This window comes from Petaurus breviceps, unplaced genomic scaffold, assembly GCF_028583685.1.
Source record: "Petaurus breviceps papuanus isolate PSGF00001 unplaced genomic scaffold, PetGlider_PUasm1.0 126, whole genome shotgun sequence".
Classification (NCBI taxonomy): domain Eukaryota; kingdom Metazoa; phylum Chordata; class Mammalia; order Diprotodontia; family Petauridae; genus Petaurus; species Petaurus breviceps.
Genome location: NW_027185655.1, coordinates 56,806,134 through 56,821,771, shown reverse-complemented (window position 1 = coordinate 56,821,771; position 15,638 = coordinate 56,806,134). Strand labels below are relative to the sequence as shown.

General features: G+C 42.8%; 1 protein-coding gene across 1 annotated transcript in view; it reads left to right on the top strand.

Annotated features, from left to right (window-relative positions):
- TENM3 (teneurin transmembrane protein 3) overlaps positions 1 to 8,890 on the top strand; it is a 3,497,142-nt gene extending 3,488,252 nt beyond the window's left edge. The window contains exons 38-39 of the mRNA XM_069096576.1: positions 2,758 to 2,888; positions 5,308 to 8,890. Coding sequence (XP_068952677.1) covers positions 2,758 to 2,888; positions 5,308 to 6,063 — 887 coding nt within the window. The 3' untranslated portion in view covers positions 6,064 to 8,890. The remainder of the gene's footprint in view (positions 1 to 2,757; positions 2,889 to 5,307) is intronic.
- The last annotated feature ends 6,748 nt before the right edge of the window (positions 8,891 to 15,638 follow it).

The following is a 15,638-nucleotide window of genomic DNA, read 5'->3' as shown; positions in this document are numbered from 1 at the left end:
AGACAAGGCCACATTCATCTCTTCCCTAGCACACACTACTTCTTCAGCACTGAAGAAACTTAAACAGGAAGCCTGCCCTGCCCTCTTATTCCTCTAGCCATAACCCTCATAGCTCACGTCATATACCAGAACATACACCTCTTACCTGTACAACTGACCTTTCCTAGAATAGACAGTTTTATAGTACGGGCTGTATACAGTTATCTTCCAAGTCCATTTCCCATTACTCAGTTATCTTGACCAGGTTTAAGATACTGGTTCCCATCACTGCCAGCATGGGTTCCTTCTGTCCCTGCCTATTCAGGCCATCACTGCCCTCTGGACTCTTGATTCTCAGGTTCCTTGTCCTTCTGACTGATCTTCCTTCCCTTCTTTCACTCTCCAGAACCTCATTGAGCTGGTCCATTTACTTCCTGCCACCATGAGTGTCCATCTTTCTGACCTCTAAAGCAGTAAATTCGTTCCTGTTTTCTTTCTTCCTCTCTCTGGTCCTTCTAAGCATTGTTTCTCTTGCTTTCTCTGAATATGGTACAGTTAATCAATATGCATTTATTACATGCTTACATTCTTTTCTTTCCTTTGCTATGCTCTCTCAACCCTATGCCTTTTTTCCTATGCCTTTGTATCTGCCCCCTAATTTTCCAGAAACACTCCATACTCCATAAGTGGGCCTGACTCAGGCTACCCCCCTGTTAGTTCAGGTTCAATGCCACAACAATATAAGGCACGCACAGGTCACTGAGAAGTTAACAAAGATCTACTTAGCCATAGCTATATGCCGTAAGGTATAGTCCACAAGGATGCTCCAGCATCAGTGTGGGAAGATGTGACATCCATTTCCACATGGGAACATGGCTGCTTCACAGGGCAGGGAGTGGCCATTTGAATTGTCTTGGGGCATCTGTCAAATCTGAAGAGTCTCTGCCCTGAGGTGTCCAGCAAGGTGAGAAGGTCCAGCTTGGGTGTTAGGCCCTGGGCCAGATTTATCCCTCTGGCCATTAGTGGTCCTGCTGCAGCACAGCTCTTCACATCTCTGCCCCTAGGCATCACCCCCCTCCAACTCCCCTGCCACTCCCCATCCTCCTCCAGTATCCCTGCAGGTGCATAAGTGACACATTAAATTCCGTTCCCATCTATACAGAAGCATAAGATTCTATCACAGAAGTAGAACTATAATGGGTCTTATCGGTCCAACCTCCTCATTTTATTGATGAGGAACCGAGGCCAAGAAAAAGCTCCCTGTCACCTGGGTACAAGTAGCTGAGGTGGCACGGGAAGCAGACACAGCTCACTTTCCACTGTTCATGCTGCCTTTTTCCCACTACAACTTTCAAAATATTTAAAAACTTAACGTTTGCATTTTAATATAGACCCTTGTCCAAAGGTAGCAGGAGTGGGAGGAAGGCTTGCCCTAAATTTCACAATCACTTTTTAAGCGTGCCTATGGTGCTGATTTTGTTTGTTTTATTTTTTGGTTTTCCATAACACAAGACTCTCTCCAATCTCTCACATGTCATCATGAAGAAAATCAACTGTGTTGCCTATGTGACAAGTTTTAAGCTTCTCTAATTTAAAAGCTAGATAATATCAATGGTTTCGTAGCCGAATGAACCTGGCCAAAGGAAGTGACTTCTGTCAGCCTGGTGATGAGGGGAGAGTTTGTGCCCTGGAGAAGCGGATGGGAAGCAAGCGGCTCTCCATCATTTTGACAGGCAGTTTACCAGTGGTTATTTAAGAGGTGTTGACAGGGGCTGACTGTAGGGCTGGAAAGCCCACAGCCCCCTGAATTTATCCTCTCCTAGCAACATGAACTGCAGGGAATGCTATAGCAGCATTTTCTACAAAACATCAAAAGAGAGATGGAACAGCATAAAATATATTAGGTGAAATGCAATTTCAAATTTTCTAGCAATGTGCTTAATATCTAAAATAACCTACACCCAACTGTACTCATAAAGCTGCAGCCTGCTGAGTAGTTCGGTAACATTATAACCTCCAGAATAGAATAAAAGCCTTCTTTTGAGGTTAATGGCTTCTTGAGTCACATGGCAACATTTTAAAATACCATTTTAAAGGTTTCCAGGTTCTCTACCCAAAAAGTTTGTTTCCACCTGCACCCAGCCAGCCTTTGAAGTGGCAAGTGATGGCGACCACAGCCTCTGTGCCCACAGCTCTGCCAGCTTTCAGCATTCATCTTTGATTAAGAAACAACTCTTGATGTTAATACTCCCAATTTAGGCTTTTTATTAACAGAAAATGAATTGTGGAACTCTACATATCCTTGGGCAATCATTGTTGCAAGCTATTAACAGCACAATCCCTATTAAAGGCCATAACTTACTAACAACAAAAACAAACTTCATTTATTTTCTCCTGACTATGTCTTTTTGGTAGTGGCCTGCAATACTCATTACAGTTTTGGTCACTATTATTAACACTTACTTTGTATGCATGACATTTTACTCAGTTGGCCTAAATGAGTGATCAAAACTCCAGATTTTCAGATTTCAGAAAGGACAGGTACGTGACATTGTATTTGGAATAGCTTTTGTTCTGACATCAGGACGGAGATCTTCATTCTCAACAAAAAGGAAAAAAAAACTGTTTTTTTTTTAATTATGTGGCAATAAATATGGGTGTGGTCTCTTTCGCCAGGTAATTTATGTATGGGTGTGACTTTTTTAACCTGTAAGGACTCAAATTTAAGAAGCAGAAAATAAATTCTAACACTTTTCATTCTGTACATTCTTTTCCTAGATGTTAACAGCTGGCTGGTGACATTTGGCTTCCATCTACACAATGCTATTCCAGGATTCCCTGTTCCCAAATTTGATTTAACAGAGCCTTCTTATGAACTCGTGAAGAGTCAGCAGTGGGATGATATACCAGTAAGAATCAAAAAGCAAGACTAAAGAAATATAATGGGAGAAATTGTTTGAGTGAGCTTTCCACTCTTCTGGCTTTATTTGCCAGTCTTTAATTCAGTTAGCAGTTGTAAAGCATTCACTACTGCCATTTTTCTCCTAATACAGTCAGTAAATTATAATCATAACAATTGAGGGGGGGGGGTGCCTTTAAAAAAAGAGGCTTTGTTGTTGTTTAGGATCAGAATTGTTTTTGAAGGTGGAAATCAAAACCTATAGAGACATGTTATTGATAGCTAAAAAAAACCTGGAAATCCATTTCTGCATTCTGTCTTTCCTGATGGAACCCTGGGAGATGAGATTGACACTGGTACTCAGAGCTTGAAGGAAATGAGAGAAACAAAAATCAGCCAGGAAAAAAATCCAAGTACCACTGATGTATATGAATGATTGTCATCCTACAAAAAAAATATGAGTCCAGTTTAACTTGTCTTTACTATTAACACTCATCCAAGTGACAATGTAAGATAAGGAATCACCCCTAGCCATGCTCATTATTGCAACCTAAACTCTGGGTGTTTATATTATTCCATTGGAAGGAAAAGGCTACACACACACTGGTTCTCAGTAACACTTCTAAAGGATGGAAAGAAACCAATAGAATGAGAAATCGCAAAGTCAAATCTGCTATTTCAGAAAATGGTGCCTCTAATTCGGACCACTCAGAGATCAAAAAAGAAACGCACAACAAAACACTAGAATTTCTAGCTTAAAGCAAGAATAATTAGAGATCAAGAAATTGGGTTATCCAATAATGATAAGGAGAAAAGACTGCAGAGTTTGGGAGTTTGGGGGAAGTTGGGGTTGGTTTTTTTTTTTTTTGAAAGATTAATTTTTCCTCCTGGGCAGTTTTCTATCATGCCAGTAAATATAAAGAAAAGGGGAACAATCATAGTTGAAGGAAAAAGGAATATAAAAGAGACTATGCAAAGGCCCCTGTTCTCTGCTCTTGATCTAAACTTATAGGTATTTCAGTCTTCCTTTAAATAACTTTTTTTTAAGATTCTCCTTCTTATTTTTAGGTTATTCACCAAGTGTTAAAGATGGGTGATGAGTGTAAGGGGGGAAAGAGCAAAATTTTAGAGCATAAAGCCTGGACTGGCGATTTCATTAGCATAGGAAAATTCTCTCTGCCAACATAGGTTGGCACCCTCTGTTCACCACCAACTCATAGGAAATTCCTACATCAGTGAGAGGTCACACAGTCCCTATCATAGGTGGACTTTTACTCAAAGTCTTTCTGACTCTAAGATGAGCTTTCTATCTGCTAGGCCACATTGCCTCTCACAAACATTTCTAAATTTAAAAAGATCTAGGCTAGTCAGGTGCTATGTAGACATGCCAGAGTTTTCTAACATATTTGAGTGAGGGTACATTGATGGCTTGTGGCATTGCATTAATCAGTCTTTTCCAAAGTAACTGAAGTCTTTGGGGTTTGCCAACTTTTCTTCTGGGCAGCCATTAGGGTCTGGTAAGAGTTTCCATTTAAGGAAAGAGCTCTAAGGAATCCCTGGTAAAAACATTGGGGGCACCTCAGTGGTTGCAGAACAACCCTGTCTTTTCCTAGCAAACCTGAAACAAAGGCTTCAGTTCAAGAAGCCATGACTAGTAAGTCAAATATCTGCTTTTGTCAAAGTGGTCCAACTGTTAAGATGCCCCTATTAAGCCCTGGCTGATACAGAAGTTGGGGCTTACCTAAGTTTATTTTGGTCACTCCCCAAGCTTGCTGAAAATAATTGTTCTTAATAAGGTAGCAAATAATAAATAGTTCTCTGTGTTCAGGCCTTCAAATGCTCCAGTGCTAAGGGCTCTGCTTATTACTGTGAAACTCAGCGGAAAGTGTTTGTGGTTACCAGGAAAAGATGAATCTACCCAAATTAAAGTGCAGGCATTCCAGAGCATACAAATGGGACCTAGTGTTCAGATATTTAACATCCCTCTGAGACTCTCTCACAAGTCCCAGCTTCTGCCAGTCTTCCCACAGAGAAGGTTGGAAGGATGTAAAAGCTGATTTGCCGAGTTCCACAGATCCTCAGAAAATAACACAAATGTTTCTAGTAATTATGGAAGAAAACATAAAGCATTAGTATTGGCAAATACTATAAACGTTTAAAAGCTTTGAATGGAATTACATTTTTAAGTTGAAAAAGCAAACAGAACTCAGTAAGCATTTAAATGAACTTGAAGTCAGGAGAGTTTAAGAAAAGCCTTCCACCCAAGAGAAGGACTAAGCTCCTTGGTGCATCTAAGCACGGCTTCTGCTTTCTGTGACATTTAGGCAGTATGCCAAGGTGGTAGTGGACAGGGGGGCGGAGACAGAATTAGCTTCTTGGCCAGAGTCTGTCAATGTTCCTTAAAATGTCTCTGTTCCTTTCCCTTCCAGCCAATTTTTGGAGTCCAACAACAAGTGGCCAGACAAGCAAAGGCTTTCCTGTCCCTGGGGAAGATGGCAGAAGTGCAGATTAGCAGACGCAAAGCAGGGGGAGAGAAATCATGGCTGTGGTTCGCGACAGTCAAGTCCCTGATTGGCAAAGGAGTCATGCTTGCCGTGAGTCAAGGCAAAGTGCTGACCAACGTGCTCAACGTTGCCAATGAGGACTGCATCAAAGTGGCAGCCGTCCTGAACAATGCTTACTACCTTGAAAACTTGCATTTCACCATCGAGGGCAAGGATACTCACTATTTCATCAAAACCACCTCGCCAGAGAGTGACCTGGGGACTCTGCGGCTGACAAGTGGGAGGAAAGCCTTGGAGAACGGCATCAACGTCACCGTTTCCCAGTCCACCACAGTGGTGAACGGCAGGACTCGCAGGTTTGCCGACGTCGAGATGCAGTATGGCGCGTTGGCCCTTCATGTCCGCTACGGCATGACTCTGGATGAGGAGAAAGCGCGCATCTTAGAGCAGGCCCGACAGAGGGCCCTGGCCAACGCCTGGGCCAGAGAGCAGCAGAGGGTGCGGGACGGAGAAGAGGGAGCCAGACTCTGGACAGAGGGAGAAAAAAGGCAGCTTCTCAGTGCTGGGAAAGTACAAGGATACGATGGGTACTATGTACTCTCTGTAGAGCAATACCCAGAACTGGCAGACAGCGCTAACAACATACAGTTCCTTAGACAAAGTGAAATAGGGAGAAGGTAACACACTGGCCGAGTCCAGGCCGCCAAAGAGACCGTGCACCAAAGTCTTCTGAGAGGGAGACAGAATTATCTTGCTGCATCACTACTTGAGCCTAAACTACACCTTTGCTCAGAATTTTCTGTAGCACAATTTGAATTGGACTCTGTGAAAGAGAAGAACCTTCCAGGAGAAATGATACTGCTTTAAAAAAAAAAAAAAAAGAAAGAAAAGAAAAGAAAAACCCACAAAAACAAAAGAAAACAAAAAAAAATTACAAAAAAAGAAAAAGACAAAAAAACTTTTTTTTCTGAATGACCTTAAAGGTGATCCGCTTTAAAGAATATGTTTACATATGCATATCGCTGCACTCAGTTGGACTGAAAGTATTAAAAAGGAAGAAAAGAAAGCGGCCTAAAACTTTTACAATGGGCCTCCCGTTCCTTTGAGGCACTGTATTTAACTAAGGTAAAGATTCATACAGTGTTTCCAAATATTACTGAATTGTTGACCTTTGCTTACAAGAAGTAGTCTCTGCATAGGATGTGCTATATATCTCTGTTAATTTTAAAATGTGGGGTAAAGTTACTGTTTATAGACGACCCGACTGCTAGAACTGTGCTGCTTTCTAAAAGGACACTGGCACAAGGGGACTTCTGCTACCATGGGAATTTAATCATGGATTTTACAATGCTAACATGGTTTGCCTTGGGGGAAAAAAACTGGCAAGTGGAACCCTTGTCACTGATAAGCAAAGGAGACCCTGATTTTTTTGTAAATGATGTGAGACAAGTTGTTTATGGATTTTTATATGAATTACAATTTACTGTACATCAAATATTAGTCTCAGAGGAGTTAATTTATGTAAAGTGTTTAAAAAAGTTTATACTTAAAAAATAAAATGATAAAAACATGTGAACTGTGTGATTTTTTAAAAAGGATTGCACCTTTTGTTATCTGTTATAGCTATACAGTATAAATGATTATATTGTAGAGATATAACAACTTATGCCTATAATGTCCAAAAGTGTTCATATTTTTGTATTAGGTTGAGAAATTGTACATCTTTCTATCACCAACATGGATAGGACAGTGCAGTCCTTCGTGGGTGGCTATCAGAGTACAGCTCCCTTCTCCAACTTTCTAATCATCACGCTGGTGCCCCCACCATTCTCTCCCAGGGGCACAGAAGCAAACTAAGGCCCGGGGAATGGGTGGAAGCCGTGGACAAGTTAGGTTTTCCTGGTCCTCTCCCAACTGTAAAAATAAATGGGGATTTGCTATAATTAGCGACTAGGGTTTTCATGTTATCACTGCATTGGTTCTGTGAATGGAGGCCCGAAGCTACATTTCAAGGAGAGCATAGTGTTGCCAGGGGTTTGGAGAATGTTAGGACAGACTCACTGTGGTTTTAACCAGATCAGTCACAGTGGGTGACAAATATGTCACTTTAAGGTACAGGGAAAGACAGCAGACACCAAGCCTCATGCAAAGAGTCAGAGGGACAGTTAACCTTGGTTCTTGAACCTCTGAGTCACACAAAGAAACTCAACAAGGGAGACCTCACCAGGCCCACATGACCAAATCTCTGTATGATGAGGCTGGCAGATAAGCAGAGAAACCAGGGTACCACAGATCACACTTGAAGCGAGTGCACAGCTCTGTGTGTGTGCATAGCAGTGTGTAAGCAAGCCCAGTTCCTGTCTGTCCACAGTGGGCTTGAGCCATGCTTCGAATCTCGTTTCAGCCACAAAAATATTTTTAGAAAATATTTTTCAGTTCCTTGGGCTAGAGTCCACACTGTTTTTCCTCTATGTATAATGGTGATAAAATATAGCAAGTGAACATGTCGTAAATATAAAGGTTCAAGTGATGTATTGAAAATAATTTTCTAACTGCTTTGTATGTATCACATACTCTAAATTGCACAGTAGGCGTGTTTATTAAACAGACTGGCTGGGAGAGGTTCGAAATAGCGACTGAATCATCAGTATCAGTGCTATTACTGTATTTGTGTATTTGGTAGAGCATACCGAAGTAATTAATCTTATAATGAATGCTGATATTTTACTAGATTGGAAGCACAGATTAGCATCAATATTTTTTATCCTTGAAAGTCCTTTGGCAAGTATGAAGAACCCCAGATTTAGCAAACTATGAAATTTCAAACCACATAAACATGGCACTGTTTTCCATTTTCTTTTTGAAATGTAAACTGTTAGGTATTTGCAATTCTGTTAGATGGAACCTTCAGCAGCACTGTATTTAGTTAGCATGTTGTAAGTGCTTTTGGTAAAATAGGCTCAGAGTCTAAATTCTCAGAAACGTTTCTGACCTATTAAATATGAAAAACCTATACCACGTGGCAGAAGTGAAATCATGGTCTCTCGTCTTGACGTGTATTAGTCCTTTACATTGGCACGGACAAATAACAAATTAGAGTATCTCCTGGTGCTTATTTTAGATGACGTCAAATCAAACCAATTAGTGGTCTTGTTAGTAGGTATAATGAGCCTATTTCTTACTAAAAAGACTTGTGATCTGGACATGCTTTTACAAGAAATAGTGACCTTGGGGAATATGTAAACAAAAAACTTTTTTTTTTTAAGAAAGGGGGGGAAACCTGTATAATGAAAAGAATTAGCTTACAAAAAAAAAAAGAAATTGATATTCAAAGTATTTTAGGCAAAGCCAGTCAAAAATGCTTTCATGATATTTTGAGATGTAAATTTTGTCTGATTTGTATTGTTCCTTTCATTTGCCTTCTTAACTTTATATGTGACCTGAATTTTCCATAACTTGATGACTATAGATTGCATCTAGGCATTCCAATAAAAGCCAACCCAATGTGTGTGTGTTTATATATTTTTTAAATAGTGTTAGCCATTATGGCTCAGGTATTGCTTTTCTGTTTATAGTTGAGGATGCAATTGAATGCACTTGTATTGTTATTGATTCATCTGCTACACAGTTGGTAATATCTTTTTTTTTTGTCCATTGGCCAGACTGCTAACTCAGCAAAGTGAGTTTCACCAGGGGATCTCTCCCATGGCCTACTTTAGAAATATGTTAAATACACCCCACAAAGCCAAGCACTACAACTATAAAGAAGGGGGGAAAACCCACTGCCCATTACTACTCAAGACCAGTCCTTTTTTTTTTTTCTTTCCCTGTGATCCTGCTATAAGTATAGTTAATTAAAACGCTTGATTAGAATAATCAGTTTGGGCCTGATAGGCTCCCTGCCTCCTGGAGATGTCTAAATCTACATATAGACAACGGACTGATTAGGACATGCTGATTCCAGCACTTCTGTGGCTGGCAGGATTTTAGTCTGAGAAGGCAGCCTTCATCACACTTACTTTGTAATGACAACCACCACTGGATAACATGTTGATCCAACAAGAATTGGGTCACTCCACTTGGAAAACTGGACTATTTTCCCCTGCCCCTAGAAATATAGCTCACACTTGGAGAGGCAGAGAACTGTATTTGCATTCATTGTTTCAAAACAAAATACCAGTTTCTAACCCTATCCTGAAAACCCTGAGTTTGTTTCGGGAGGATGGAGGGGATGGATATAGACAGCGGCTTTTGTTTCTTTTGTTTTTGTTCTATAAAAATGGAATCCCAACAAATGCAAAGGAAAATGCACTGGATAAAAATTAAATCCCTGTCCAAAAAGAATCATTTCAGGAAATGGGCTCCACAGCCCCCTGCCGCTCTCAATGAAATGAGCATCTGTATTCATCTCTTTAATTAATAATATCCTGCAGTTTTAAGTGCAGGAATTAAACTGGTAATATCCGTCGGAATATAAACATCTCAACTCAGGATAAAGATCCAGACATTTTGGAGCCCAGAGGGGGAAAAAATGCTACCTTTCAGTGAGCTACCTGCACCTTGCAAGCCCAGGGAGAGCTTATGATACACACTTTGTCCCCTACTCTGTCCCAAAGGAAAGGGCTTCTTTCCGTCACTGAACAGCAGAGCAAGCAGGCTGCCTTTGGTGCCCTTCAAGTGAAGGGATGCAAACGAGGATATTGGAAAGGCCCTGGTTCACAGCATGGAGAGTCTGCAGCCAAATCCCCTCATGTGCACACAGGCTGTTGTTCAGGGGTGGACCCAGTCCCCTGGACGGGAAGAATGCCAGCACCCTCCCCATTGCTAAAGCTGGAGCCAGAGACCCTGGGAAGCCTCCAAGAGCAGCCCCGAGCACTGGTTCTCAGAAGAAGAAAGCAGGTCTTCCTCTGGCACGATGATTAAGAGCCTATTTCACTTTCTTTAAGAAGACTCATCTTCCCTCCCCCTTCTCCCATCCCAGGCTATGCCACTGCAGGCTATTAATTAGGCTATGTCCCTCCCACCCCTCCCCTGGCCTACCATTCCCCCTGGATGCTGGTTTAGCCTCCTTAAATCTTACCCAATTCAAAAACGTGCCATGTCCACAGACAAGGGAAGGTGCTACCAACCCACCATCAGAAGGTGCACATGTGCTTTGCGTTACTTTTCCAGGAGTAGCAGTCACTAATTTGCACTGATCCCTCCACACCGTTTAGGATGCATTTCTGTTTGTGACTAGTAGCAAACATTTGTGAGCCAGATGACTGGGATGGGGAGGCTGGACCAAGTCTGTAGCCAAGGAAGAGACCAAAGCTAACTGGCCCATGGGAGAGCCAGACCGGCCCCGATTCCTATAACGATAATGCAGCTTATGTCACTGGGCAGGGAGTCCCATCTGCTTTCTCAGTCAAGCTCTGCTGTGTGTACCACGTGCACACACGGAGCCCCGCAGAAGCTGCCACTCCACTGTTCTTCCCCCATCTCCTCTCTCTAGGCCTCAGTTTCCTCATCTGTTAAATGAGGGGTTTGACCCATTGTTCTTCTAGCTCTAGAGAGGTAATTCTATGACTTTAGGATGTTTAACCTCTCCAGATCTCAGTTTCTTGGATTTCTAAGGTCCCTGACAGTTCCTGTAATGGACTTTTTTTTTGCTTTTTTAAAGGGGGGGGGGCAATTGAAGTCAAGTGACTTGCCCAAGGTCACATAGTAAGTGTCATGTGTCTGAGGCCAGATTTGAACTCAGGTCCTGCCGACTCCAGGGCCAGTGCTCTATTCACTGCACCACCTAGCCACCCCTGCATATGACTCTTGATGTTACTTACTACATAATAAGACCTAAGAGAATAAATGTGATTAAGGAGACAGAGCGTCCCTCCTAGTCCCAGGCCCTGGGGACGTGAGGTTGGCCTTTCATCAGCAGGCCAGCAGTGTCCTTAACAGTGTCCAAGAGAGTTTCAAAATGACTGACCCATGATCTGCATTATACGAAGAAAGGGCAATTAACCAAAGCAGTAAAGCCGAAGTCGCTTTAAACTGTGGTCATCTTCCCAAAGCCACAAGAAATACAGGATAAGCTGGTGACATGCAATTAGAGTCAGTGCTAGGAAGAATCTGGCAAATGTCTAGTGCAGCCCTATTATCCAAGTGGGAGGAGAAAAGGAGGAAACAGGAGTTCAAGTACTTGCCATGTGCCAGGCAGCTCTGCTAAGCACTTTACAAATATGGTCCTCACAAGAACCCTGGGAAGTACGGACTGTTACCCAAGGAGGCTAAGTAGATGCTATTCCCATTTTACAGGTGAGGAAACTGAGGCAGACAGAAGTTAAATGACTTACCTAGGGTCATACACCTAGTAAATGTCTGAGGAAGGGCTGGAAATTAGGTCTTTCTGACTCTAGGTCCAGTATTCTACAGCAGTGATATCAGATTTAAATGGAAGGAGCAGCTAGGTGGTGCAGTGAATAGAGCACCGGCCCTGGAGTCAGGACGACCTGAGTTCAAATCCAACCTCAGATGCTTAACACTTACTAGCCGTGTGACCTTGGGCAAGTCACTTAACCCCAATTGCCCTGCCTTCCCCCCTCCAAAAAAAAAAAAAGGTTTAAATGGAAACTGTACATAGGATTCCTACAGCCAAATATCAAGTTAGAAAACACACATTAACATTATCTGTGTTCTACTGTACTTTTACTTGTTTTTTAAAATCTTTCCCAATTACATTTAAATCTCATTCCAGCAAAGACCTCCAGTTGGCCACCTCTGTTCTAGAGCCATAAACAGAGGATAACTTCCCAGGCTCAACTTTAAAGACAATCTGGTCTAACCCTCTCATTTCCAGAAACTGGGGCCCAGGCAGAGAAAATGACTTACATAAGGTAGTAAACTTTTTAAGCAGACTTACATAGTAGCGGTAGAAATTGAGCCCTGGTCCTCAGACTTCAAAATTCCCTCTGATTCCCGCTATACCATGCTGCTTCTCAAGTTCAATGACCTTACTCAAGGTCATACAGCTAGCTGATGGAATCTGAGTTGATTTTTTTGAACCTAATTAAAGTAGCATTAGTTTCAATCAAGTCCAACTCTTCAGAACCCCATTTGGGGTTTGACGCTGAAGAGGTTTACCATTTCCTTCTCCAGCTCATTTTACAGACGAGGAAACTAAGGTAAACAGGGTTAAGTGACTTGCCCAGGGTCACACAGCTAGTAAGTGTCCAAGGGCAGATTTGAACTCAGGAAGATGAGTCTTTCTGTCTTCAGGCCTCGTACTCTATACACTACACCAACTAGCCTCCCAGAGGAAGGATGTGCTGGCAATCTATTGCTTTTTATTCCCTTCCATTTCTAAGACCTGAATTGAAAATCCTCTCATGCTATCCATAGCATCTGCAACCTCTGAAAGCAGTGGTCTCTTGATGTTAGTTAATTACGAACAACTTTTAGGTAAATTGAGTAAACCATTTCATTTACAGACTTGACATAAAATTCTGCCATCAAGGAATATAAATTTCTGGAGTCCTGTGTATAGAAAAATTACTATAAACTGGTCCAAAGTGTAGAGTAAAATCATTATTCAGTTTAGAGTTAATGGGCTCCACAAAGCAAGCTTAATAAATCCTTCTGGGACCCACATTGAGGAAGATTAAAATTAGAAGCATAAATTTTGACTTCTAAGGGTGAGCACGGTTCAAAATCTACCTGTTTACAGGCTGAATTGTGAGCAGCATTTTACTGGTCCCAGCCCCAGCTAACACTGAAAAAAGATCTGATGTTTTTCTGTATACAGACTTTATGGAAATAACACTATGATTATCTCCATGTTCATATTACTCATAATTCACTACCAAATTATGAAAAATGCAGGATTTTTAAGTAATCTGTTGGATCAGTCAAGAAATCACCATATTCTCCAAAGTTTTCACAAATGATATGCTCCACTTTGCATGTGATAGAGTAGAGAAAGCAAAGGGTTTGGAATCCAAGGACCCAGTGTCAAATGTCACCTCTGCTACTTACTCCTAGGTGACCCTAACCAAGTCACTGTACTCCAAGAAGCCTCAGAGCTTTAAATCATAGGATTTTTTTTACTTGAGCTAGGAAGCTAAAACGACAGGTCACATGACTAGGACTGAAAGTGGGGATTCTCATTGGAAGTCTACATATGTCCTCAGGGTCATGGGATTTACAGCCAGAAAGGACTTTGGAGATCATGGAGAACAACCTCTTCATTTTGTAGATAAGGAAATTCATTTTTACAACTGTATCTCTTAGGTGAAGAACCTGCCCTCTAATTCCACTTGATAATTAATATAGCTCTAGGGCAATTCCAATATACCTTTTCCACATAAGGGTCAGTTGTCTCATCTGTAAAATTAGAGGGTTGGACTAAGGTTATTTCCAAGAGCCCTTCCAGCTCTAACAGTCTCTGATTTGAATCCTCTCCAGAATTATCGCTTTCCCCACTACTAACAAGCCCCATCAACCACAGACTCCCAGAGGATTCACCCTGGCAGGAGCTGTCTGTGTCCCATGGGTCAGGTTCTGCCACATACCCCTTGTTAGAGAAACTGGATACATCCCTGGATGTTCCAACTAAGTGGTTTAAAATAATTATCCCTAACAGCTTGCTATCCAGAACAACGCTCATGCCAGAGTCATTGACAAGGCATGTTGAAAAAAATAAAGATATTAAAAAAAAAAAAAACCAAGCGGTCACCTCCGCTGCATCTCTTTCCAACACAACCACCCTGGGGCTCTCTTCTGAGAGTCAAGAGTGATATGGGTTGGAGTTAATGCCCCTGCTTCAAGGGGGTGACAGGCAAGGCTGCAGAAGTGGGAGAAAAGTCCTTTGGAAAATGAATGGTAATGCAGGGCTAGAGAAATGGTGAGAGTTGTGTGCCAACTCTGGAGGGGCAACGGGCAAAGGGGTGGGAAGTGAGCGCAGGGAACAGGGAGCAGGAGAAAAGAAAAGAGGAAGAGGAGAATGAAGGAAAGAAACATGATACGTAGCAAAAGTAAAGAGGAGGCAGAAGAGAAAGGACAAGAGGGAGAAGAGAAAGATAGAGGAGGAGCTAAGAGGAAGAATCTGAAGGGGAAGAGGCAGGAAAGTAGGAGGGCAGGAAGGAGAAGAGAAAGGAGAGGGAGTGGGAGAAGAGGGAGCAAAGGAATATGGGGAAGAGGAATGAGGGAAATAGGAAAAGGAGAAGGAAAGAGCAAAGGAAGACGAAGAACAAAGACAGAGGGAGAAAATGGAAAAGAGGGAGGAAAGGAGGAGGCAAGAGAAGCAGCAGCCACAGCAGGCTTTGCAGAAGATGCTGCTGAGCAGATCCTGGGCTCAGCTGGAACATCTGGGTCCTGTCCCTGCTCTTCCCTTCGCCCCACCCCCAGGCAGCATCACTGAGCCTTCCCCCTCCCTTCCAAGGGAGCCTCCCCTCCCCCTCCACACACACTTCACCCAGGGATGCAGGCCAGGGCCTTAACATCTTCCACTGTTCTTTGAAACCCTAAGTGGGGGTATGTAGCCCGAAGTTTGCAGAGCCCTGCTTTCCTTCTTCTGCTGGGTTCTCGGGACACAGGCCACTAGCACCCCCTAGCGACGAGGACCTTTGGGAAGCAATGCCAGCCAGCCCCGGTTCAGAAGAGAACATTCCTGGTACCCGGGCGTCCAGGGGCAGGTGAGAGGACCTGGGGGCAGGTGAGAGCATCCCTGGTACCCAGGAGCCCAGGGGCAGGTGAGAAAGGGTGTCCCACATTCCTGGTATCCATGGCATCTCTATGGCATTCCTGTACCCTCCTCTAGGGCCCCACCCCACCCTGCCCCCACATTGTCAGAACTGGGGTCCAATTCTTATTTTCCCCTAATTTTCTAGCTTAGCTCTGCCCCAAGGAGTTTCCCCCGTAAAAATGTTATTTCCGCTTCGCCAACCATCTCCCTGAGGCCTGGTCCTTGCAAAAAAAACATTCCTGTAAAATTTCCCTTCACTTCAAGCAGAAACTTTGTCAAACAATGTTCCTCTCGCTTGGCAGATCAAAATAAGGCACTCCCCCGAAGGAATTGTCCCCAATAGCCAATCGCTCCAAAGCCCGGGCTTCTGAACTATCACATTGTTTCCCTATTACTTTTCATGTTAACAGTCCTGTCTCTCTGCACAATTTCCCAGAAGGACGACCTGGTTAAATTCAACGTGGCATTCTGATTTCAGAACCAGCCAGGCCAGTGGCGGAGAGTGCTGGAGTGACAGCTCCAGAGCCCCCCCCCC